The sequence below is a fragment of the Oncorhynchus nerka genome, linkage group LG5 (genome assembly GCF_034236695.1).
Source record: "Oncorhynchus nerka isolate Pitt River linkage group LG5, Oner_Uvic_2.0, whole genome shotgun sequence".
NCBI lineage: Eukaryota > Metazoa > Chordata > Actinopteri > Salmoniformes > Salmonidae > Oncorhynchus > Oncorhynchus nerka.
In genome coordinates this window covers 67,997,634-68,023,627 of record NC_088400.1, presented here as the reverse complement: position 1 = coordinate 68,023,627, position 25,994 = coordinate 67,997,634, and the positions used below count along the sequence as shown (strand labels likewise).

Sequence of the window (25,994 nt, the reverse complement as noted above, 5' to 3'; positions counted from 1 at the left end):
ACCAGAGCGGATTCATAAATAATGATTTTGTGGCTTAATTGCCTTTGCCTACACATGACACACCAATTGTAGGTCTAGTAATTAACCGACCAGACCTGTTTTGCGCTTTAAGAGTGCAAACAGGTTGCGCGTAAACCTGCTTTCAACAATTTCCTGTTAACGCTAGAGGCGCCTCTGTTGTTGATGGCTTCTTGCTGCTAGATTGATGTAACATTTTACTAGAAGCAGTCATCCCTTGCTTACTAGCCAATATGATAACATTTAATTGGTTGCAAATTACAACGTAATGGCGTCTTTACAATGCTTCTTGTTTTCGTTCGTTAGCCATCTTTCCGTCTGATTCAGCACCCTTGACAGTTAAGTAAGTTGGCTTGTTAGCTAACTTAGCTAGCTATGTTGGCTAACAAGGCTTTTCATATTACAGGTAGCTAGCTAACTGTCACATCTTTCTGAACATAACCTGTGCATTGTTGTTACCTCGATTAGGAGGTGTTGGAAAATAGCTAGTTCTGGTCTAGTAACGTTAGTGGACGGATGCACACTAACGGCCTGGACCAGAGTTACAACATAGTTAGCTACAAGCAGGTCAGCGTTAAGTAGCACCTCCGTAATACAGTAATTATTCATTTCAGATGGCAGTTCCCTTCAAAATCCCCAAGAGAAAACAGCCATCAGAAGCTGACAACATGCACATGCTGTCCCCTCTCTCACGTCTCCGGGATACCTCCAGCCCATTCGAGGTATCCCTTATCATTTCCATTTGAAGTGGACATAGCCCCAATGAACTGCATTTTCACACGGTGACTCATTATTAGTGAATGAATGTTGTGCTTATATTTGCTCATGGTGATAAGTGAGATCGGCCTAGCTAGAAGGTATACACTGGGTGTCCAAAACATTAGGAACACTTGCTCTTTCCATGACAGACTGACCGTGTGAATCCAGTTGAAAGCTATAATACCTTATTGATGTCACTTGTTAAATCCACTTCAGTGTAGATGAAAGAGATGAGACGGGTTAAATAAGGATTTTTAAGCCTTGAGACAATTATGACATGGATTGTGTGTGTGCCATTCAGAGGGTGAATGGGTAAGACAGAAGATTTAAGTGTCTTTGAATGGGGTATGGTACTAGATGCCAGGCGCACTGGTTTGAGTGTCGAACTGCAACGCTGCTGGGTTTTTCCAGCTCAACAGTTTCCCGTGTGTATCAAGAATGGTCCACCACCCAAAGGATATCCAGCCAACTTGACCCAGCTGTGGAAAGTATTGGAGTCAACATGGGCCAGCATCCCTGTGGAACACATATGACACCTTGTAGAGTCCATGCCTCATCGAATTGAGGCTGTTCTGAGGGCAAAAGAGGGTGCAACTCAATATTAGGTGTTCCTAATAAAATACTATATAAGTCATGCTAATGAAACCTCCCAAAGTGCTGCCCAAATAACTCTACCTACATGTACATATTACCTCAATTACCTTGACCAACCGGTGCCCCCGCACATTGACTCTGTACCGGTACACCCTGTATATAGACTCACTGTTGTTATTTTATTGCTGCTCTTTGATTACTTGTTCCTTTTTATTTCTTATTCTTATTTTTTAAACTGCATTGTTGGTTAGGGGCTTGTAAGTAAGCATTTCACTGTAAGGTCTACTACACCTGTTGTATTCGGCGCATGTGACGAATAAAATTTTATTTTATTTTGAAATGGCACCCTATTTCCTATATAATCAATGCACTACTTTGGACCAAAACCCACAGGGTGGCTAGTGCACAACTGGGACAATGGCAGAGGAGGCTGGTGGGAGGAGCGATAGGAGGATGGGCTCATTTTAATGGCTGGAATGGAATTAATGGAACGGTATCAAACATATGAAAACCACATTTGACTCCGTTCTATTAATTCTATTCCAGCCATTGCAAGGAGCCCATCCTCCCATTGTGCCTCCTACCAGCCTCCTCTGGAATAGGGTGCCATTTGCGACCCAACCCAAGACTCTTCTCTAATTTAAACCGATCACTCTCAAGACACTTTAAAAGCTGTAGGTCAATGTACTATGTATCCTATGAGTTAATAGTTATGCTGAAACAACACTGTGTGTAATTTCAGACAAGCTGGTGCAATGGCTCTTCAAATGGAAAAAGGCCTGAACAGGTTGGCTCTCTGAATGGACACATCCCCAGAGCAGGGAAACAGAGGTATGTATAGACATGATCTGTACATGGCTCTGGTCCATAGCGTTCATGCTGCTGAGATTAATGAACAGCATCAATAAGTGACGTGACACACTGGACCAGAGCTTATTTTTGTATATATTTTTTTACCCCGTTTTCTCCCCAATTTCGTGGTGTCCAATTGTTTAGTAGCTACTATCTTGTCTCGGGCTCGGGAGAGACGAAGGTTGAAAGTCATGCGTCCTCCGATACACAACCCAACCAGGCCGCACTGCTTCTTAACACAGGGCCATCCAACCCGGAAGCCAGCCGCACCAATGTGTCGGAGGAAACACTGTGCACCTGGCGACCTGGTTAGCGCGCACTGCGCCCAGCCCGCCACAGGAGTCGCTGGTGCGCGATGAGACAAGGATATCCCTACCGGCCAACCCCTCCCTAACCTGGACGACGCTAGGCCAATTGTGCGTCACCCTACGGACCTCCCTGTCGCGAATTAGATGTTCTTACCGACTTGCCAAAACTATAGTTTGTTAACAAGAAATGTGTGTGTATGTAACCTAAGTGTATGTAAACTTCTGACTTCAACTGTATATGGTATTGATGTAGTTCCTGAGATGTTAGATAGACTTTGCTGAGACTTTGATCATTGTTTGCAGCACTCCTAACCGGCTAGTTCTGAGGGATGTCTGTGAAGCGCGTCTTGGACCTGGACAATCAGACAAATGGACCTCCAGCCAGTCAACAGGCTTCCAGAGACCAGCTCAGACCCCAGAACATCATCCACCATCCAGAACACCTCACATCCAATTAAACCCTGTGACATCATCATCAACACACAAAGCTGAACAAAGACTCCCAGCAGCCTCTCCTCCCTGCTTCAAAAATGGGTATGTCATCAGGGCGGCATGTAGCCTAGAGGTTAAGAGCGTTGGACCAGTAACTGAAAGGTTGCTGTTTCGAATCCCAAAGCTGACTACGTGAAAAATCTGCCAATGTGCCCTTGAGCAAGGCACTTAACCCTAATTGCTCCTGTAAGTCGATATGGATACATGTCAAATAAAATTACAATATAATAGATTGATAACTGAAAAACTGATAACTTTAAGTCTAGGAATTAGAACGTAGTTGATTTTTTAAATGTGAATTGACATCTGATTCTGCTTGTTCGGTTCACACTTGTTCTGGTATCTGTCACTCTGTCAGAACTAGAAGTGACACCAACCATAGAAATCTATGCTTGGAATAATTTAAACTGATTGTACCGTTGTCCTCCACTAGATGGCGCCCTAAGAGGGCATCAGACACACTGTGCCGGGACAAGAATCAAGAGACTGGGTGTGTGTCGCCACTGCTCAAGACGCGCCGTGCAGAGTTCAGTGGTCAGTGTCACACACACACCACACAGAGAGAGAGAGTTCATTGGGGTGAAATCCTAGCTTACCGTTCATTCTTTCACACACAGTCCAAAACAATTCCTAGACAATGTGCTCAGTTTAGGGAGGCCTGATGAAGAAAATCTACACTTGTGGATGCTACGCTATTTTTGTGAAAATGTATTATTTGTCTAAAAACATTTTTCTTAAATCTCGGTGCTCAGTCTAGGCTGTAGATCCACAGCAGTTGGAGGTCGCTTATATCTACATAGGCTTAACCAATTAAGGGTCAAACATACTTGTGTAATCAGGAGTTTTCCTCGTTAAGTGTTTTGTTGCAGTTTCAAATCAAATTTTATTGGTTACATACACATGGTTAGCAGATGTTAATGCGAGTGTAGCGAAATGCTTGTGCTTCTAGTGCCAACAGTGCAGTAGTATCTAACAAGTAATCTTACAATTTCACATCTACCTTATACACGCAAGTGTAAAGGAATGAATAAGAATATGTACATATAAATAGATGGATGAGCGATTTCCGAACGGCATAGGAAAGATGCAGTAGATGGTATAGAGTACAGTATATACATATGAGATGAGTAATGTAGGGTATGTAAACATTATATAAAGTGGCATTGTTTAAAGTGACTAGTGATACATTTATTACATCCAATTTTTTATTGTTAAAGTGGCTGGAGATTTGAGTCAGTATGTTGGCAGCAGCCACTCAATGCTAGTGATGGCTGTTTAACAGTCTCTCGGTCCCAACTTTGATGCACCTGTACTGACCTCGCCTTCTGGATGATATCGGGGTGAACAGGCAGTGGCTCAGGTGGTTGTTGTCTTTAATGATCATTTTGGCCTTCCTGTGACATCGGGTGGTGTAGGTGTCCTGGAGGGCAGGTAGTTTGCCCCCGGTGATGCGTCGTGCAGACCTCACTATCCTCTGGAGAGCCTTACGGTTGTGGGCGGAGCAGTTGCCGTACCAGGCGGTGATACAGCCCGATAGGATGGTCTTGATTATGCATCTGTAGAAGTTTGTGACAAGCCAAATTTATTTGTACGCCGAGGAACTTAAAACTTTCCACCTTCTCCACTACTGTCCTGTCGATGTGGATAGGGGGCTGCTCCCTCTGCTGTTTACTGAAGTCCACAATCATCTCCTTTGTTTTGTTGACGTTGAGTGTGAGGTTATTTTCCTGACACCACACTCACCTCCTCCCTGTAGGCCGTCTCGTCGTTGTTGGTAATCAAGCCTACCACTGTAGTGTTTTCTGCAAACTTGATGATTGAGTTGGAGGCGTGCACGGCCACCCAGTCATGGGTGAACAGGGAGTACAGGAGAGGGCTAAGAACACACCCTTGTGGGGCCCCAGTGTTGAGGATCAGCGGGGTGGCAATGTTGTTTCCTACCCTCAAAACCTGGGGGTGGCCCGTCAGAAAGTCCAGGATGCAGTTACACAGGGCGGGGTCGAGACCCAGGGTCTCGAGCTTAATGACAAGTTTGGAGGGTACTATGGTGTTAAATGCTGAGCTGTATTCGATGAACAGCATTCTTACATAGGTATTCCTCTTGTCCAGATGGGTTAGGGCAGTGGGCAGTGTGATTGCGATTGCGTCGTCTGTGGACCTGTTGGGGCGGTAAGCAAATTGGAGTGGGTCTAGGGTGTCAGGTAGGGTGGAGGTGATCTGATCCTTCACTAGTCTCTCAAAGCACTTCATGATGACGGAAGTGAGTGCTACGGGGCGATAGCCGTTGAGCTCAGTTACCTTAGCTTTCTTGGGAACAGGAACAATGGTGGCCCTCTTGAGGCATGAGCAGTGGGGTTAACATTTAGCAGGTGTTGCTGTGTCTAACCAAACCTCCCCCTGCGTTTCCCTCTTCTTCTATATTGTGTTGGCAAGCCTGACCATTTTCCTGGTTGGATAAACAAATGCTTAACTTTATGGCCTTGTTAAAAATGCCTGCAGTAAACAATCTCTTGCCTTCAGACTGCTTTTCTTTTAACTCTTTCTCGTTCAGGAGACACAACATTTAGCTGTGTGCTTTAGCCAACTCCTGTGGCTATCGCTGGCATGTCATACATGTAGGCAAGCAGGCTACTGTCTCTTCAACAAGGGTCAAAATGGAACTGTTGTGTTTCGTTGTTTAGGTTCCCGCTGAGGCCACCCATACGAAAACGTTTATCAAAGTCACTTTGGATAAAAGTGTCTGCTAAACAGCATATATTTTATTATTCCTTTTCTGTTTTACATCTCCCTCAGGAGATTCCCAAATGTCTGTGAGATGCAGCCCAGTGGAGTCGGAGCAGGATTCTGCATCAGAACCATCTCCAGAAAGAGAGGTGGAAAGTTCCTCAAAGACGGACGACAGGCTCTCTGTCTCCCCGGGAGACTCAACATGGAGGAGACGTGACTCTGGGATGAATGGATCTCCTCCACAAAACACAGAGGTAGGACTATAGCTGTGTCTCAAGTGGGACCCTCTTCCCTAGATAGTGCACTATAGTTAATAGGATGCCATTTGGGACACATACAGTTGACTGGCCTCAGGACTCACATAAATATATGTCTAGTGGAAAACAATTGCTTATACTTACTAGTCTGGTACATAGTTATTGGTCGTAACCATACTTGTTAGCTAGCTAGGTTGAGCGTTGGCTAGCTTTTTCAAGCATTGTTAGTGTTGGCTAACTCAGTGTTGCTAGGTCTATTCTTCCACCCTATACAGATAGTCCTGATTCAGCTGAGCTGGTAGCTCCATATCTTGCAACAGGATAACACCCCAGGGTAGCTTGGTCTATAGAATAGTATAGAGTCTTGTAAAGTGTGGCCGTTGAAAACAAACTGTAGCGAACTATATGAGAACTAAGAGAACTGGTTAGTGTAGGTGCATTTGCAGGCTCATATGTTTTCGTTTAGGATAACCCCTGTGACTAATAGTCCTACCTGGTGTGCTTTCAGAAGGAGGGGAAGGGAAGTTCAGGATCACTGCAGAACCAGATCAAGAGGACTAGTGGTTCACCAGGGACGGGCCCCAGGGGAAGTGTCCCTGTCCCAGCAGGCCACCGAAGCCAGAGCCCAGATAGTGACGACTCTCCCGACCGCCCCTTGATGTCAGGGGCCAGAGGTGCATCCACAGGGTCCCAGAGACACCTCCTCTCCTCTGTGGCTTCAGTGACCCAGGTCACACAGGAGAAGCAGTTTTCCTTTAGCAGGCCTCCCCTCCGGGCTAACCTCACAGACAGAGAGAGCAGGCCTCCCCTCCGGGCTAACCTCACAGACAGAGAGAGCAGGCCTCCCCTCCGGGCTAACCTCACAGACAGAGAGAGGAGGCCTCCCCTCTGGGCTAACCTCACAGACAGAGAGAGGAGGCCTCCCCTCCGGGCTAACCTCACAGACAGAGAGAGGAGGCCTCCCCTCCGGGCTAACCTCACAGACAGAGAGAGCAGACAGAGAGAGCAGGCCTCCCCTCCGGGCTAACCTCACAGACAGAGAGAGGAGGCCTCCCCTCCGGGCTAACCTCACAGACAGAGAGAGCAGGCCTCCCCTCCGGGCTAACCTCACAGACAGAGAGAGGAGGCCTCCAACCAAGTGTCTCTCCCTCCATCTCAGGCTGAGGCGGCCCAAGCCCACTTCCACAGAACCTAGTAAGTTGACCCATTGTTGAACCCTTCATAGCATATGGATCAGAACATACCATATCACGCATAGACTGGCGGTATGATGTCACATACTACTCTGTAATATGAGTGTTGTTACGCTGAACCAACATTATAAACGAAGCAAAATGCCCTCCTCACCCAGTGGCGTCAGTAGAGAATATCATCCGGCCCCAATGGATGAACAGGCGAGGAAGCGGTTTCAGCTGTATGTCTTAGTGGGGTTCAGGGCCATTACATAACAGACTGGCTAGTATCACGGTACTCGATACTAAAACAATACCACAACAACAACAACAGAAAGAAGGCGTATTAGATAAATTCTCAGAATGGCACTTGATCCAGACAGATAAACTCAGCTACTGTTATGCAATTAGTAAAAACTAAGTACCAAACAACATAATGGTCATTTATTTGAATGGTAAGTCTGCATTGATAAACCGGGTGAATCAAGATGTAGCCTAGGTCTATTCACAATACAGGTGAATGCATCATATTCAACAGGATTGTGTGCATTGAGCTTGTTGTAGCTGATATTATGGGGCTACAGATGATAAGCAATCCTTTCCATTTAGGACTTATTTTATTGCCAACTGTTAGAACATATTATTTTATTGTACTGATCAACATTTGCAGAAGAAGAAGCAATATCTTTTATCAAAGTGTGCGGTGTCTCTTTAAGAAAGTAATGAGGTCATTTGCAAGGCAGAATGTGGCTGTGGAATCTGACTTTGTGGCTATGCAAACCAGACTGTAGGCGAGGGAGACTAGGGGTGCGTTGGTAAACTCACTCTGGCTAGAGCAGATGAAAAACGGATGAATTTACAAATGCGCAACACCTGTTGAATATTACCGGTGTCATTAAACATTGGCAAAAAAACACAAGTAAATTGTTGCCAGAATCACAGTTAGTCACCAACGCTCTAGATAACATGAAAACAGCCTAACCAGCTCTGCTGGAGCGAGTAAAATGGTCAGAGTGAGGTGTTCTCTCATTTATCTCTGGAAGTAGCTAGCCAGTTACAGAACGCTCAGATCAACCTTTCTCCTCAGCCAGAGCGTCCAGTGTACACTCTGAACGCTCCCGAGAGTGAAACACTCTGAATTTACGAAAGACCCAGAGCACATTCTGACACTGTAAGCAATTTTACAGGGAAACCCCCTCTGTTGGCATGGTGCACCACCACCACAGTGGCGTTTGAATGGATCCTTATAGAAGGACCTAAGCTCCACCCCTATAACCAACACGAACCTTAACTTCTATGCAGCTAAGCCACGCCCATAGCCACTGATTGGATCTGTGGTGAGCTGCATCCTTAGCGAGGACCTGTTCTAGCAGAGACCCATGGGCTTCCTCTCTCTAGCGGAGTCTTGGCCCTTCAAATCCACAGTGATTAGGTAGTAACGAGTACAGGAGCCTTCATAATGATGACATGAGGAGCTGGGAAGCCAAGAAGTGGTTGGAAGAGAGAGGAAACTCAAGCTTGGGTTTGTAATTTTCGGTACAGACAATATTTGCCATTAAGATATATTTTTGTAAACATGGGGCTGGGGCATCACCAGGGGAATGACGAGGACACAACATCCGATGAGGATCCTCATCTGGTCTGCATTTGTTCTCTCTTCTCCTAATGGGTCCTAGTTACAGCTTTACAAGCTCTTTGTGGTCAGAGATGTGTAGCCAGAGGCGGGCCTGGGAAACCATCAGCTGTCAGCGGTGCTGAGAGATTAATGCCTGGCTCCACCGCAGAGGGGTGGCTCACTTTTTTTGAGGTGTGTGTGTGTTTGAATATGTGTGTGTGTGTGTGTTTGAAGATGTGTGTGTGTCTTCACGTGCACTCAAAGTGCTGACAAGGAAAAGACCATAGCAGGCTTGGTTATTCTCAGTCCCCTTTGTCCCTCTGTGTTAATGTACCATGCATGGTGGAGGAGAGAGAGGAGGCAGGCAGGGAGCGAGAGAGGAGGCAGGCGGCCAGGCAGGTAGCGAGAGAGAGAGGAGGCAGGCAGGCAGGGAGAGAGAGAGAGGAGGCAGGGAGAGAGAGAGAGGGGAGGCAGGGAGAGGGAGAGAGAGAGAGAGGAGGAGGCAGGGAGAGAGAGAGAGAGAGAGAGGAGGCAGGCAGGCAGGCAGGGAGAGAGAGAGAGGGGGCAGGGATAGGGAAACAGCAGGAAGTGGGAAGAGGGATGAGACAGGAGGGGAGGAAGAGGAATATGTAGGTCCCGTGTGGATCAGTTGGTAGAGCGTGGCACTGCAACACCAGGGTTATGGGGAGGAGGGGGAGGGGGGACAAGTAGTCACCCAGATTATAGCCAAAGCTCTCTATAAAGCCCATTAGTCCTGTGTCTGTCTACTGGCACTTGACCCACACTGACCCAATCCCCTTCCCCCCTCCACTTCCCCCTCTAACTCTGGGTCCTTCCGCTGCTACCAGGAGCTTCTAGTCCCCCTTTAAATGAACCCATTGACTTTGTGTGAGCAGCTAACAACCATCTCCAGCTAGGTCCGTGATCCTATGTCAGGACCTGTACAATGTAGGCTAATCTGTATTTATGTCAAAGGTATTGGTGAACAACAGGATGTAGGCTAATATTGCGTACTTCATCATAATCAATGTGACATATTAAAAGGGGAGGTGCATTTAAAAACGTGATTATTCTTTTTTTTTAAATGATGCTATTTTCACACTATCACTGAAATTATGATAATGCCCTTTTTGTGTAAGAGATGTTAGAAAACAATGCTTTGAATTTCAGCTTGTTCAGGTGGGATGGAACTTTTGGCCCACAGCATGACATCACAATGTGATCTGATTATAATAGACCAATGAATGTTCATCTGGGTAAGGGGATGGGCTCTAGACCATCCTATCAGTCAATCAGGGATGTCTATGTAAATATCTTCACATTTGTTTCCTAACGCCCACATGATCAGAGAGTGTTTCAAGGGCAAAAGGAGGCTCAGGGAAATGCACTCAGTTCCTGATGTTTGGTATACTCAGTGTAAATGATAAAAAAATATATGTTGGAGTTATTTTCATTAAATAAACAGACAGTGATTTATTAGACATACAGTGATTTACAAATAAAATGACAAAGACTGCTTGGGAGCTTTAAAAATCGTGATAATGGCCCATTGCAATGCTCATCTTCCCTACAGTGTGTTAACTAATCATTAATCAAAGTAGTCATCTTGAGTACAAATAGATACCACTCCAATCCTCTTAAGTCCTTCACTGACTCTTAGTGTGCCAGCAACTGACACACTCATTAACACACTGACTTGAAAGTGACAGTCTCAGTCGGTGGTAGAGCACGGAAGGAGCTTCTGCTCTCAACTTCAGTGACAGTCAGTGTGCCAGCAGCTCCTTCGTGAAGCCACCCCATTGACGCAGTAACTAACGGTGTCAGTGTCACTTCAAGGTGCCAGTCACAGTAGGTGGCACCATAGATATACAACAGTTATGGGTGGTACAGCAGGACAAGGTGCTCCAGTTCTGGCTAGCTGAGCGTCACACTCCAGATTACTCCCCGGCAAGCCTATTACCCTGGGCCCACCAACCCCAGCTTTGGCATGGACCGGCCTCAGTGTGTGTAGGCACCTTACTATATACAGTACAATCCCCTCACCTACAGACTGGTGTCTCTCTCTGTCTTTCTCTCCTCTCTTCCCTCATTTTGAGAGGAAGGCTAGTATATTCTGTAACTATCTTCCGCTTATCATTTAAGCCCAATGTTTTTACACCCAGCTGCTGCAACAGACCACTGGCCTGTAATATTATCACTTCCCCGTGTTTGTTTAACGACAGTGTATAATCACCATACTAAGTCGAGTGTCTCTGTGTGTCAGTTGTGCTTTCCAGTGAGGATGAGGAGGACATGGATGATGAAGAAGAGTGCCCCAGGCTGAAGACCCCACAACAGAGCCCCAGGCAAGGCCAACCCACCCCAGAGGAACATGTACCCAAACAGGTAGGAGGGATGGGGGGGGGGGGGGCATGGGTCTCTAATGATCATGGTACATCATCACATGTCGGAGGCCTATTCCCTTTAAGTGAGTAGAATTCTAATGATATGGTTCTAATTCCATGGTTGCCTGGACAAATAACATATTGTCTGGTTTTGAATAATATTAGAGCCTTTGACAGTCAGAGAGCAACAAATCAAGCAAAAAAAACAAGACGGACGTGTTTATATGCAGTACTCAGAGAGGACAGTGCTCAGAGAAGCCAGCTATTTCAGACTTGGATTGAGAGGTCAGACTTGGAGAAGACAACATTGTAGCCTGTATCACGACTGAGGTGAGGTTTGCCAGCTCTTGTCAGCTAACTGCCTGTCTGTAACACATGTAGAGGTTTAGCTAGCTAGCAGACAGTGGGGATTGGGAATGTGTAAGTAATAAAAGAAACCAGTCTGGTGCTGTGAGATAATTAGTAGTAGAAAGCCTCCCCAGTGGATGTTTTAGAAGAAGCAGGTAACTCTGGTTAAGATCCAACATATTTGTTATTGTGTTTCGGGACGCTGTAGAGGAACAGATGTAACCCCTGTTGTTGAGCATCTTGAATAGAGCTTCCCATCTCTGTTCTAGGATTTCTGTGTTGCTCAGTGCAGTGTCTCTTCTTTTACTGTAGCTGGAGGGACCTATCTGAAGGGCCTCCACCTTAAATTCCACCCACTGTAACTTGTTGCACCTAAAAGACAAGACATCACCAATTGAAAACATTCTAGGAAATATTTGTCGATTTAAAGCATTTGCTTCTAGGAAAGCCTTTGTTTCATGCCTGGGAAGAAATCTATTGAAGCAGTTGAGGTAAATATGAGGTGTTTTATGCAATATTGTGAATTATTTCCATGTGTGCCGGTGCCTCTGTGTTGTGATTGGCAGGCTGTGGTTGGAGAGAAGGTCACGGGGTCACAGAGCGTATCGGAGCACCAACCTGGCAGCACACAGCCACTGCCTCCTATCATGGAACTGTCCTTCTCTACACTGCACGCTGGGGTGGTCCGAGCGCAGGCCAATGGAAACCTGGTGGTAAGACACTTTGGCTAGTGGTGTGTGTGTAGGTCACTCTATCTTTGTGTACACATAGGCGCGTGCTTGTGCTCCACATTCAAAATTAGCTGAGCATAATACCTGTGAGTTCCAAATTTGTGTCTCAGTTGAAGCCTTTATGAATGTAAGACAGAAACAACCAGGTTCTTTCCTCACTGTCTTGATTTCACATCAATATTTGCCCAGCTTCTTTCTTTCTTTCCTTTCTTTCTTTCTTTCTTTCTTTCTTTCTTTCTTTCTTTCTTTCTTTCTTTCTTTCTTTCTTTCTTTCTTTCTTTCTTTCTTTCTTTCTTTCTTTCTCTCTTTCTTTCCATGCTCTCTTCCAGATAGCTTCCCCCTTAATGTGATTGGCCCATCACTAGTTTTTGTTCCTGGTTTATATTTTAATAAAGGACATGTGTTGTCCAACGTCTTAATGGGCCAGTCCTCACAAAATATGGCTTTACATATTACACTGATGGGACGGATGGAGAGAGCTGGAATAAAATAGAAGATCAAATGTGTCGCTACTTTGAACACTTGGAACACAACCTTCACTGGCAGTCTCAAAAACCCACATGCCAGTCTCTTACTGGAACAATAACATGATAAGCAACTCAAGACCATAACTCACCAGGTGTTCTCCAAACTCCCATCAAGTCTATTCAAGGGCCATAAAAATCCTTTAACAAGCAATTAAGAAATAGTGTGGTGCTAATGACAGAGTCCCGGGGTGAATTAAACCGTGGTCAGTGAGTCCGGAGCAGTTGCCTTGTGGTCAATAGATTACTGTGTCAAACTGTTGTTGTTTTCCACTGTGAGGTCAGCAAAACAACAGGGAAGTAAGTCCCCATTGCCTCATTTATTTATTTATGTAGCTGCTTTTGTCATGTCTGGAAACGTTCCTTCTGTTGTTGAACAAGGTCTTTTTTTGTTGACGACCCAATTATTGGTATTGTTTCCATAGCAACCATGCTAAATATGTCCAATGTGACTACCTATTCAATCCTTTCAGATCTACACAAGTGCATCTGGTCTGGGCTAGGGGAATACGGGTCTAGGGGAATAAGGTTCTAAAGGTTGGTCAAGACTGAGCATCAGGGTCAGTCTACCCTCCTTAGTATATAAACCCAACAGGATGCTTTATAATATCCCTCCACCTTCTCCTCCTCCTTTACCTCTTCTCTAATCAGCTATTTTATTCATCCTCCCTCTTATTACATACCGTAATGACAACATGTCAGCATTTTCCTCCTGCTAATATATTTAATCTCCCTCCTCTTTTTGTAGGTAACAGATGATGGCATCACTCTACCGCTGAAAGGTAATCACTGACAGCTTGACATGGCAGCTGTGTGTATGTGTGGTGGAGTATGACCTCGTCTAATGATCAGATGGGGAAAGATGATAAAAAGCTCTCAAAAAGCCTCAGAGGGTGAAGTCACTGTGTGTTTTAGTCTTTACTGCAACACATGCAGGGTCCTTCCCTTCCCCAGGGGGATCATATGGGCTCCATAGCCTCCCTGAGCCACCCTTTTCCTCTTCCTGCTGCGGCCTCATGAGACTTAGGTCAAGGAATTCAGATGAGGAGGGCAGCGGGCAGATGAGTGGCAGTCTGTTTGTGCCATCTTGTCAACTCCTTGGCCCTCATTGTCATGCTAAACATGTTTGGCTTGACAATAAGCAAATGAGTTGGCAAGAGCACAATCAGATCTGGAACCAGGCTAGTGAAGTCAGACTGGAAAACACACTTCTGTTCTGAAAGTGTAGTGCTGAAATCCACTGAAATCCAGCAAGGAAAGGTAGTTGACCAGTACGATGCAAAAAACCTGTAGTTAACGATTTACAGGTATTATATACATGTAGAAGGATCAGATCTGCCTATTCTATATTTAAGCAATAATGCCCAAGGGGGTGTGGTATATGGCCAAAACAACTGTATACCCTGGCTAAGTGCTGTTCTTAAACACGACACGACGCAAAGCGGAGTGCCTGTATACAGCCCTTAGCCGTGGTATATTGGCCATATACCACAACCCCCTGAGGTGCCTTATTGCTATTATATACTGGTTCCAATGTAATTAGAGCTGTAAAAATAAATGTTTTGTTATCCTCGTGGGAAATGGTGAAATATACCACGGCTGTCAGCCAATCAGCATTCAGGGCTCGACCCACCCAGTTTGTAATATGAATTATGTGTAATGATTTAACTCCATCCTGACGTTCCCTTAGATAACCCGTCTTTAATCCTTTATATAAATCTCATTACGGTTACTCTTGTTATTGTCCCATGGCTTGCCCTGTTGTTTACTGTAGGTGAGCATGTAACGACCCTGGTCAACTGTCTGTGACCCTGTGAGGGTCACACACACGTGCCCCCATACACACACTTGCACCTGAACACACACACACCTCTACACACGTACCTGTTTTTCTCTGGACTGGGTTAGGGTTAAGAAGCTCAGCTTAGGGTTCTATTTACGTTTGGCGACGGTAGGCCATACTGGTCTGCACAACCTTTTCACCCCACTTGACTCCGGGTGCATCTGTGGATCTTACTAGTGTCCTAAGACGCTTATGTTGAGCAGGAGGTGGTCAGTTAGTGAGAGCATGGTGCTAGTAACTCCAGGGTCTTGGATTCTTAACCCCCGATAGTCAGTGTATTAGACAGTCTTTCTGCCTTCTCCAAAATACTGTAGAAGACCTTTAAATAAATTATAGAAATAATCCAACAAAAAAGACGTCCCTGTCATCAGATATCCAGTATGATCAAAACATAATTATTACACCCCCCCTCCCTTCTCCAACAGATTCCAGGGTGTCATCCGAGGAGGAGGGGGGGGTGTCGGTGAGCCTGGTGGCGTCCCAGCTCAGAGGGTACGCGGTGTGGGACGGGGGTCTAGCCCAAGACGGGAGTCTCTTCCAGGGTTGTCCCGGCCGAGCGGCCCCCTCCCTGCTCTTCCTCTGGGTGTCTGAGGCTCAGGCCAACCTGGTACAGACAGAGCTCTCAGCCCTCCACCCCGTTACACTGCCTGGTAAGACTACTCTACCAACTGGGAGAACGAAGACAGCGAAATTCATTACAATGTTAGTTGAGACTTGAGAGTCCATGTTAGCTTTAAAAGAGCAGCCTTGAAAAAGAGATGTCAATCTCAATGTGACTTCCCTGGTTAAATGGAGGATAAATACATCTATAGTAATATGAATAGTGGGTCAACATATTTTCACCAGATGCAGAGAATTTGATGCATGAGGCAGGATAAATTGGGACTGGTGGTCCGATCCAGAGGTGGATTAATTGGGACTGGTGTTCCATCCGATCCAGAGGTGGATTAATTGGGACTGGTGTTCCATCCGATCCAGAGGTGGATTAATTGAGTTAAAGGTTCAATCAAGCTGTGAAGGTCAACAGGAAAACAAACTTCTCAAGATTCTGCCTCCAAAACCTAAAGAAAGACAAGGAAGTGTAGTAGTGTTACGTTGTCCTTAATGTGGGCCAGTTACTGAGTATTACAACGCAGCACACCGCCATGACTCAACCACACTTTCTAGAGGAAAAAGTCATCACCTGACAACGTGTGGAACAGTGTGTGTCTCTGTGTGTGCATCTGTCCGTGTGTTAATGTGTGTGTTCTCTCCTATTGTGGATATATAGGTCAGGCATGTCCATTCCTCCTCCTGGTCCTAAGAGAACAGCTGGGTGATCTGCAGGCTGCTCTGCTAGCCTCCATGCTGGATGTAGAGGCCTTCCGTCAGGGCCGCTCCTACGACCTGAAGAGTCCCCTGTCCTGGGCAGACGGCCTGGCACTGATACACAGCTGTCCCCAGGACACCCACCTCCTCACCCTGCTGGGGCAGAGCCTGGTGGCAGACCCCGGCCTGGGGACAGCAAAGGTCAGTATAGTCACTCAGGAGCTCAGAACTGTGTGAATATGTCTGTCTGTGTGTCTATATGCTTGACAGTGTGTATATACCTCTGTGCTCTTTCGTCCCCTGTCCCCCCCAACTCTCCATCCCTCTGCCTTAAGATGCAGGCTCAGCCTCAGAGGTATAAATTGATAAACCTGTTATAATAATGTCTGTGTTATTCAATCTACTGTGAGTTCTGGGTGCTCAACATAACAGCAGGTTCAAGCTAACGTTAGCGAACACAAGATGGACATTCAGTGGGCTCTAAAGTGCCAGCAGCTCACTCGCATTTGCTAGTGAAAGACATTAAATGCAAATACGAAAAATAACTGGTTGCATTTGTGCGATTGTGACCTCTTGAAACTACCCATCACGGATCCGGGAGAATTGTCATCAACTATACTAATTAGCATAGCGCAACGGTCAAAAAATATTACTAGAAAATATTCATATTCATGAAATCACAAATGAAATATCGTGAAACACAGATTAGCATTTTGTTAATCACCCTGTCATCTCAGATTTTGAAATTATGCTTTACAGCCAAAGCAAGACAAGCGTTTGTGTAAGTTTATCGATAGCCTAGCATAGCATTATGTCCAGCTAGCAGCAGGAAACTTGGTCACGAAAATCAGAAAAGCAATCAAATTAACTGTTTATCTTTTGATGATCTTCGGATGTTTTCACTGACGAGACTCCCAGTTAGACAGCCAATGTTCCTTTTGTTCCATAAAGATTATTTTTATACCCAAAATTCCTCCGTTTGTTTTGTAACGTTATGTTCAGAAATCCACCGGAAATAGCGGTCACGACAACGGTGGAAAAAAATTCAAATTATATCCATGATATCAACAGAAACATGGCAAACGTTTTTTATAATCAATCCTCAAGGTGTTTTTCAAATATCTATTAGATAATATATCAACTGGGACAATCGGTTTTTCAGTAGGAGCGAGAGGGAAAATGACTACCTCTGTCTTTTATGCAAGAATCACTCTGAGAGCCCTCAGCTGGCCACTTAAGCAATGTAGTCGTTTACGCTCGTTCTTCAACATAAAGGCGTGAAACTACGTCACAATGCTGTAGACACCTTAGGGAATACGTAGAAAAGGGAATCTAGTTCATATCCCTTTCAGTGGCCAATAGGGGTGCATAGGAACACAATGGTTTCAAAACATGAGTCACTTCCTGATTGGATTTTTCTTAGGCTTTCGCCTGCAATATCAGTTCTGTTATACTCAGACAATATTTTGACACTTTTGGAAACTTTAGAGTGTTTTCTATCATAGGCTGTCAATTATATGCATATTCTAGCATCTGGTCCTGAGAAATAGACAGTTTACTTTGGGAACGTTTTTTTTGTTGATATTTTATAAATATCGAAAATCTGAAATGATGTATGCGCTGCAAAGAAATATAATGGGCAAGCGGACTAGAGAACCACGTTCAGATTCTCTTGGCGGTAGCCTAGTCAAGCTTTGTGTAGCCAGTTTGCGGTCTGTGTCGATGAGATCATTTGTTTTTGTTTTAATATTTTCAAAATGATTTTGCTTTTAGTGTTGATTAGGAACCGTGTCTAAAAAGCCACTACTTGTGAGCTGGCCCTAGTGATTGGCCCTGTTTGAGAGGTGACAAGCGTTCCTATACTATAGCGACTAAACTTGGGCGCATGTGCTAAGAAAAACGTTATAGATACAAATGTTTTATCGTTGATAGGACATTTGTACATGTTGTACCTAAACAAATAACGTGTTATTATTTGTTTAATAAAATAAAAACACTCCAAGAATAAAGGCCCTTTTCTTTCTAATTAGATCTTGTTAGTGACTTTTACTATATGTGTAAATAGTAAAAAAACCTTTTTATAGACTTGATTTGGTACAATTCTATAATTGCGATCAGACTCACACAGCGCGCGTACGGGTGAAAGAAACCCCCAATTCTGCGCGTGCTATGCGCGCGAGTTGAATCTCCAATTTGCCAAGGCGTCTGGTACTCTAACAAGTTGGACAGGGTTGGCAAGTCTGCAGCATGTCTGGCCAACACACACACAGTGAGTGGCGTCATCCTCTTCCTCTCTGCTGTTCATCATCAGAGCAGACCTTGACTTTATCATCTCGATCCCCCTCATTCTCATCACTCACCAAAACGTCGAATTTGATCACCTGTTCCCCTTGTCCAAAATACATTGGAGGACAATCCCCCATGCAGTCAGATGAATCTATAGAGTCTGAGGTGTTTGACTGGGGTGATGACTTCTGGCTGGTGATTCTGTCATGTTTTTCTGTTCTGTTCTTGTTCCGATCAGGGGAGCCCCAGTCGGACCAGAGGGAACCACAGAAGCAGAGAGCCTTACTCCAGACTCAAGGGCCTGCTGCCCACCAGGTGAGGGCAGTATATCTTGCTGCCCACCAGGTGAGGGCAGTAAATCTTGCTGCCCACCAGGTGAGGGCAGTATATCTTGCTGCCCACCAGGTGAGGGCAGTATATCTTGCTGCCCACCAGGTGAGGGCAGTATATCTTGCTGCTCACCAGTTTATTGTTATAGATGGTTTTCAATGTATAATATACTACCTGTTAGTATTAGTTGTTGTTGTTTACACATTAACTATTGGATCTCTTCATCATCAGGTTGATCCAGTACCCACCACTCCCTTCTAAAGGAGGAATCACCGTGACAACAGAGGACCTAGACTGTCTGGACAGTGGCCAGTTCCTCAATGATGTCATCATCGACTTCTACCTTAAGTGAGTTCTAGTGATCTGCCTGTGGACCAATGTTCTTCTCCTGTCATGTGAACATCTTAGCCACCTGGCAGACGTGTAACCTGTGATTATACAACGGGTGGATCTAATCCTGAATGCTGATTGATTAAAACCATAACTAAGTACAATGAAGCAGGACTAAGGGGACTTTTCTGACCAGCATCCCTTTGACAGGCTGACCAGCCAAAACCTAAAACTGACCATTATCATAACCAAACCCTAACATTAGCTAGATTTAACATATATGGAAATCAGCCATGTCCCCATAGTGTAGCTCAGCCACACAGCATGTGACAGTACAGCAAAACCTCAGCATCTTCCTGTCCCCTCAGGTATCTTCTCCTGGAGCGGGCCCCGGGGCCCCTGGCAGAGAGATGTCATGTCTTCAGCAGCTTCTTCTACAAGCAGCTGACCCGCCGGGACACGTCCCTGGAGGAGGAGGCTGCCATCCCGTAAGGAGATCAGCACTCAGCGTCTTTTAACGGCTTAGTGGGCGGCTCGGCCGCGCGTCACATGGCGCCCTGCGGGGGGGCTCATGTTTGGCCTTAGGCTCCTGGCGGCGCCCTCTACGTAGGCTGGTGGCTTAGTCATATGCTAACGATGTTAATGATGGTATTGACAGAAGTTAAGGAGCATTTTACTCTTGTTAAGAGTATTGTTAAGAGATATTCTTCCTGGATTGTGATGGAAGGAGTAGTATGCGTTGCTGTGAAGTGTGTCCCCTCTCCTTCCTCTCAGGGCCAGGGACAGGAGACACCAGAGGGTGAGGACGTGGACCCGCCATGTTGACATCTTCAACAAGGACTACCTGTTTGTGCCGGTCAATCACAAGTGAGTGGGAATCATAGACACACATGCACTCACACACACTCTCTCACACACACACACACACACACACACACACACACACACACACACTCACACTCACACACACTCTCTCTCTCACACACACACACACACACACACATACACACATACACACACACACAGGGTAGAACCAAGACTTGGACCAATAACGACATCATTTCTGTCGACCTCGCAAAGCAGGACAGAATACTTCTACTCTACAGAATACTCTACTCTACCCTACACTATACTATACAACCCTACACTATACTACACTGCCCTGCCCTGCACTACACTGCCTTTCCCTACACTATACTATGCTACACTACATTACTCTACACTTCACTGCTCTACTCTACACCGCTCTACTCTACTGTACACTACTCTATACTACACTATGCTACTGTACACTACTGTACACTACACTACTCTACACTGCTCTACTCTACACTACTCTGTTGTACACTACATGTCACGACCTGACACCACACTCCATTGATTGGGGAAAACAGTGGTCTTTTCTTCATCCTTCCCTCTAGCTGTCATGGCTCTGACAAGGAGACATGAAAACAGGGACATTAAACTGGAGCGGAGGCAGTGTCCAGGCAGGGCAGGGCTCCAGCATAGTGGAGATGAATGGATGTGGCCTGAGCTGTAGTCTCTGTCTGTCTGTGGGTGTGTGTGTACTAGTCTCAAGGCTGCGCTGGTGTTGAAACAGCCTCTGTCACGCCTGACAGAGACGGGGCCGGATGTGCGTACCTTCATTCATATGTCTGTGGAATGATGACGGTCTGGATGGAGTGCTGCACAGCGTTCCCTGTTCCCTCCACTCCCCACTTCACTTTAGGACCACAGGGGTTTTAGTCTACATACTGTACCTTTGTCAACACGGTCTTCTGTCCCCGGCACAATGATTTAGAACCCTGGCTCAGTCCGTGGAGCGTGGCTCTTGCAATGCCAAGTGCTGTAGGTTCAATTCCACCCATAGGGAAAATGTCTGCAGGCATGACACTAAGTCACTTTGGATATCAGCGTCTGCTAAATGGCATATATTATTATATACAACTGCAGACCTATTTTACATATCTTCAATAAAAAAGCATCAGTGACAATATCTCCCGACTGACGTGTAGCTGGAAAATGGGCTACGCTCCAGATACAGATTTATATTCTGACACGGTATGTTCCAGTATGTTCCTATACAAGAGAAGGCTAGGACAGGGGACACAGCCAGGCTAGGACAGGGGCCACAGCCAGGCTAGGACAGGGGCCTTAGCCAGGCTAGGACAGGGGCCGTAGCCAGGCTAGGACAGGGGCCTTAGCCAGGCTAGGACAGGGGCCACAGCCAGGCTAGGACAGGGGCCACAGCCAGGCTAGGACAGGGGCCACAGCCAGGCTAGGACAGGGGACACAGCCAGGCTAGGACAGGGTCCACAGCCAGGCTAGGACAGGGGACACAGCCAGACTAGGACAGGGGCCACAGCCAGGCTAGGACAGGGGACACAGCCAGGCTAGGACAGGGGCCACAGCCAGGCTAGGACAGGGTCCACAGCCAGGCTAGGACAGGGGCCACAGCCAGGCTAGGACAGGGGCCACAGCCAGGCTAGGACAGGGGCCACAGCCAGGCTAGGACAGGGGCCACAGCCAGGCTAGGACAGGGGCCACAGCCAGGCTAGGACAGGGGACACAGCCAGGCTAGGACAGGGGCCACAGCCAGGCTAGGACAGGGGCCACAGCCAGGCTAGGACAGGGGCCACAGCCAGGCTAGGACAGGGGCCACAGGAGTTCCCTATAGTGTCTTGTGAATGCCATTTACTCCACTAGACTGACTGGTTTCTCTCTTTACACATTGAAACAACACATGCTGCCCGTTGCTCTGTATTTCCATGATCAGATCCATCTATATGTGTAGATGAGAATGTAGATCTCTGTATCCCCAGTCCATTACGCTTTCTCTCCTAGGATAGGATACGATGAACTGTAATGTCCCAGATTGTCTTAGACACACAGTACTGCTGTATACAACATAGACTGTACATAATGTATACATTACCCTCATCATACACATTGAACACTTCTCATATAGCCACATACATGATACATTGCACATTCCCTTGTGTCTGATTCCCTTGTGTCTGATTCCCCAGAGCCCACTGGTACCTTGTGGTGATCTGTTTCCCTGGCCTGGAGCAGGCCCAGCATGAGGAGTGGTCCGGCCCAGCTGGAGTGGAGGCCAACGGGGGGAAGAGGAAATGCCAGCCCCAGGCTTCAACTGGGCCTTCTCCAGAGGCCAGCAACCACAAACTGCAGAACGGAGCAGGTGCGTTGGACAGCGCCGATGCATTGTGTGTTTGTGATATTTACCTTGGCAGAATCTCACTTCTCTCACCAGGGCTGTAATGTAATAGTGTTTCTAATCAACCCGGGTTGCGTTCACACGCTTCCTTTAACTTTAATGATCAAATTAACGTTGGGTAAGATCGTTTTTATTTTTCCTCAATATTTTTGGAAGGCAGCTAGGGGGCTTTTTAGGCTGCGATGTCAGTCCCTAACTACCCTTTAAAACCCTATGTTAGGGCTTATGTTGTATACAACATAAGCCCTCTGAAAATGAGGTCTCTCTAAAAAAAACTGACGCTTAGTGGGTGTTCTAGCCATACCTGGATGTGATGTGTGTTATGTGTGCATGTTCATGCATGTGTGTAATTGAATCCTAACTACAGATGGAATTATTTGGTTGGCCTGGTGGCTGTTCAGGTCTAGCGTGTCCTCCATACCCAGCCAAGAAGCACTGAGAAACAGAACATGCACATGTGGCCATAACACCACAGAACAAAATCAAAGGAACTAAACATTTGCTGCTGATTTAAAAGGTGTGCGTGTGTGTGTGTGTGTGTGTGTGTGTGTGTGTGTACGTACTTCCTTCAGGTGGAACAGGGGGAGACAGTGGGAAACCTATATTGAGGACCCACAACCCACCAGTAAATATCACCCTATTTTGTAAAACAGAACAAAAATTACAAAAATATGAATGTTTTGAGCATGTGTGCAACATTCTAAATGACATTATCCCGATTTTGAAGGCGTGTACCCAAGATGGTTGTCAGAGGGAGACCATCATTAAGAAGTGAGTGCATTAACTGTGAATGAATTGGCTGTACTTCCTCCATCTATAACAGTGTGTGTAATATCACGGGGTTGTCTTCTCTCTGTAGACCCTGCATTCTCATCATGGACTCCCTGAAGATCTCTTACCATGAGAGCATCTATAAGCTCTTGCGGGAGTGAGTACTCTCTGTGTGTGTGTGTCTGTCGCGCTTGCATTGTTTTGTGTGTGTGGTTCATATATGTGTGTGTACACTAGTTTCAATCTCTCCCGTCTGTCCTCTCCAGTTACCTACATGTAGAGTGGGAGGTGCGTAGAGGGACACGCAGAGACTTCACTGTAGACAGTATGAAGGCTTCCCACTGTACAGTCCCTCTACAGGACAACAGCAGCGACTGTGGCCTCTACCTCCTGCAGTACGTGGAGAGCTTTCTGCAGGTACGGCCCTCCCCCTGTAACCTCCCACGCTTAACAACAAGCTGACATCAACCATCCATTTCATGGGCACTTTTCTGTCTCCACTACACTGTCTAAAACGCTTGATCTGAAATGATAACTGCCTGTCCCATGTATGACATCACACCTTATTCCAAACCTCTGGTTGGCTCACTGACTTTCTCCAGAACCCAGTGGTGCACTTTGACCTCCCCCTGCGTTTGGAGCGCTGGTTTCCACGGCAACAGGTGTGGAGGAAGAGGGAGGAGATCCGGAGCCTGGTGATGGAGCTGCACGGTTGCCGGGGCAACGGCGGGAGCAGCTGCAGGTAGCCACGGTACCTGATCAGCAATGCACTACTACTACAACACCCCTAAACTGTGAAGGACTTTGACTTTTTAAATGTACAATACATTGAATATTTATACTATTTTTGTATTACTATTTTTTAAATAAAATGTCACAGGATGTTTGTTTCTCACTTGTCTGTAATGTGAATGTACAAAATAATAGGATCGTAAAATGGAATAAAATTGTTCATGTAATGTTTAGTTTTTATGTTATGTTATAGAAGAGAGCATTTGGAATGGACATATGAGTGAGTGCTCAAATCTAGTTTGCTGAGCAAAAGTGTAACTCATGTATCCAGAACAGGTTTCTTTTTCAAATGTCCTTATGACTCACACATAAAACCACTATAAATATTAAAGTCAATATTACTCAGTTATTCCTGTTCAGTGTGTCAGGCTGTTGTTTCTGACCATCAGTCATAAAGGACTCAATATGCACATGATTGTTTGCAGCTGCTAAACAATAGTGTTATCACTACAGACAAGTCAACACGTTGACGGTGTTTTAGTTTTGGCTCCTCATGTTGTAGCTGCTTCGTTTGTAAGGAAAACCCCGTGTTCCAGTGGGGAACACTGAGTAAGCTTTACACAATGACCACTTGTAATATGAGGATTAGAACAGCACCTCTCCCCTGTTCTGTTTACAGGCAGAACTCAGTTCCCCTTTGTGTTTGTGCTGTATGAAAGTCTATGGACCTGACTCACTCTGTCATCAGAAACAGAAATAACATTCTCCCCACACAGTAAAGGGTTTCCATTTGACTTTCTGTTTGTTTTCACGGTGTAAACATTGTTAATGGCATGTTTATAATGATGCATTTATAATGATGTATTTATAATGTGGTATATTCCTGGATTAAAGATGCCCCCAAAGTCTACCTAGCAACTAGAACCTAGAACTCTCTTCTGTCACCATCACAATATTGTAGTGCGAGAATCCCAGATATGACCTTTTAAGTTATTGTGTGTTTTTCACACGGGCACAGTTAATAGGTTTTTCAGTTTGGGTCGTTAACACTAAGTCTGATAGGATATGTGCTTAACCATATGTACTTAATTGGGTTAAGTTGGTACAATGAGCGTTTTTGGATAATTGGAGTCTTTGGTGTAGCCTCTCACAGCATGAGGGCCCCAGACAGAGCCCTCTTAGACAGGACAGAGCCCCCCCACTGCTGTTGGAAGGGTAAAGGTCACCCTCCCACACCTCCAAAATGAGTTGGGCTACCCTTTTCCTATTCGACCCATCCAAAGCTCTACCCCATTGATTTAGCCACTGTCAGAAAATGGCCCCACTACTACAGTATACAAATGAGTGTTTATCAATTCTTCCATATTGTTATTCTAATACTATATAATTATGTTGGCTTTAATTCTGTCTTATAGTTCAGTAAAAGCCGTATAGTCAAATGCAGTAAACGGTTTGAAGGTCTAAGTTGTGCTGTTAAGGTAAGGCCATAGGTCGACTGGTTCACTATGGATGGGCTTTACGGGGTACAAGGGTTCCATAGAATGAACCAAGGACATCCATACTGCTTAACTTGTCTTACACCTTCCAGCCTACAACTACTAATGCATTGGTTTAGGGTCTGGAGATCAGGACTGAGATCAATGTCCTTCCAATAGACCGGTCCAGATAGTCAACAGGTAGTCTGGAGACGTGTTTTATAGAGAAACGTGTTAAAGCAGTTTGAAGTTTTGTTTTAATTTACAGATAGTTTAACCCATTTAAATGGGCTAACATCAAATATACTTTGTAATGACAATAAAGAAACTCCATTAAGTGACTGAGTGAAAGTCTTCATTGTGAGCGATAATTGTTAACTGGCATGTTTAGATGAAAACACAATGACGTGTTGGACAAAAGAACCATGCATCTTGTCATCTTGACCACCTCAGCAGGTTACTGTAGAATACTTTTAACCCCAGATATCTCTGAAAGGGGGTTGGTCATCTGCTGCTGTTATTTTCCCCGAGGTCAGGACGTCGGGGGGTGCGACCATGTGGGGCGAACAGCCGGGAACCTACCAACCATGTCAACAAAGACGGGAAACACTGAGCATATGGTGAGATGGCGAGAGGATTTGGGGACTGAGGAGCTCTGCAGTTGGCTCTGGCCTTCATTCATTTGGCCTGCTTCCTAAATGGCACCCTATTCCCTATGCAGTGCACTACTCTTGACCAGAGCCCTATGTGCCCTGGTTAAAAGTAGTGCACTATCAAGGGAATATGGTGCCATTTAGAACACACACCTGGAGGGCGTCTGCTGAAATGCGTTGGCTGAGGGAGAGGTTCATCCCTAGGTAATTAGCAGGGTCCCTGCTGGGGCCAAGCAGGATTATAGGT

At 45.7% G+C, this 25,994-nt stretch overlaps 1 protein-coding gene across 4 annotated transcripts; it reads left to right on the top strand.

Annotated features, from left to right (window-relative positions):
- The first annotated feature begins 150 nt into the window (after positions 1-150).
- On the top strand, positions 151-25,435 carry LOC115129888 (sentrin-specific protease 7-like). Of its 4 annotated transcripts, none has more exons than XM_065018996.1 (23): positions 151-356; positions 633-740; positions 2,114-2,202; positions 2,835-3,065; positions 3,457-3,557; positions 5,817-6,004; positions 6,516-6,788; positions 7,114-7,201; positions 11,058-11,179; positions 12,093-12,239; positions 13,530-13,563; positions 15,050-15,274; positions 15,895-16,133; positions 18,457-18,533; positions 18,780-18,896; positions 19,247-19,366; positions 19,653-19,745; positions 21,908-22,080; positions 22,689-22,741; positions 22,844-22,887; positions 22,976-23,044; positions 23,154-23,304; positions 23,490-25,435. In XM_065018996.1, the coding sequence occupies exons 2-23, from the start codon at positions 633-635 to the stop codon at positions 23,631-23,633; spliced, it is 2,886 nt and encodes a 961-aa protein (XP_064875068.1). In that variant the 5' UTR covers positions 151-356; the 3' UTR covers positions 23,634-25,435. The 4 variants fall into 4 exon arrangements, with proteins under 4 accessions (XP_064875068.1, XP_064875069.1, XP_064875067.1 ...); XM_065018997.1 differs by having other exon boundaries at positions 151-361; positions 6,519-6,788; XM_065018995.1 differs by having other exon boundaries at positions 151-361.
- Positions 25,436-25,994: the final 559 nt, after the last annotated feature.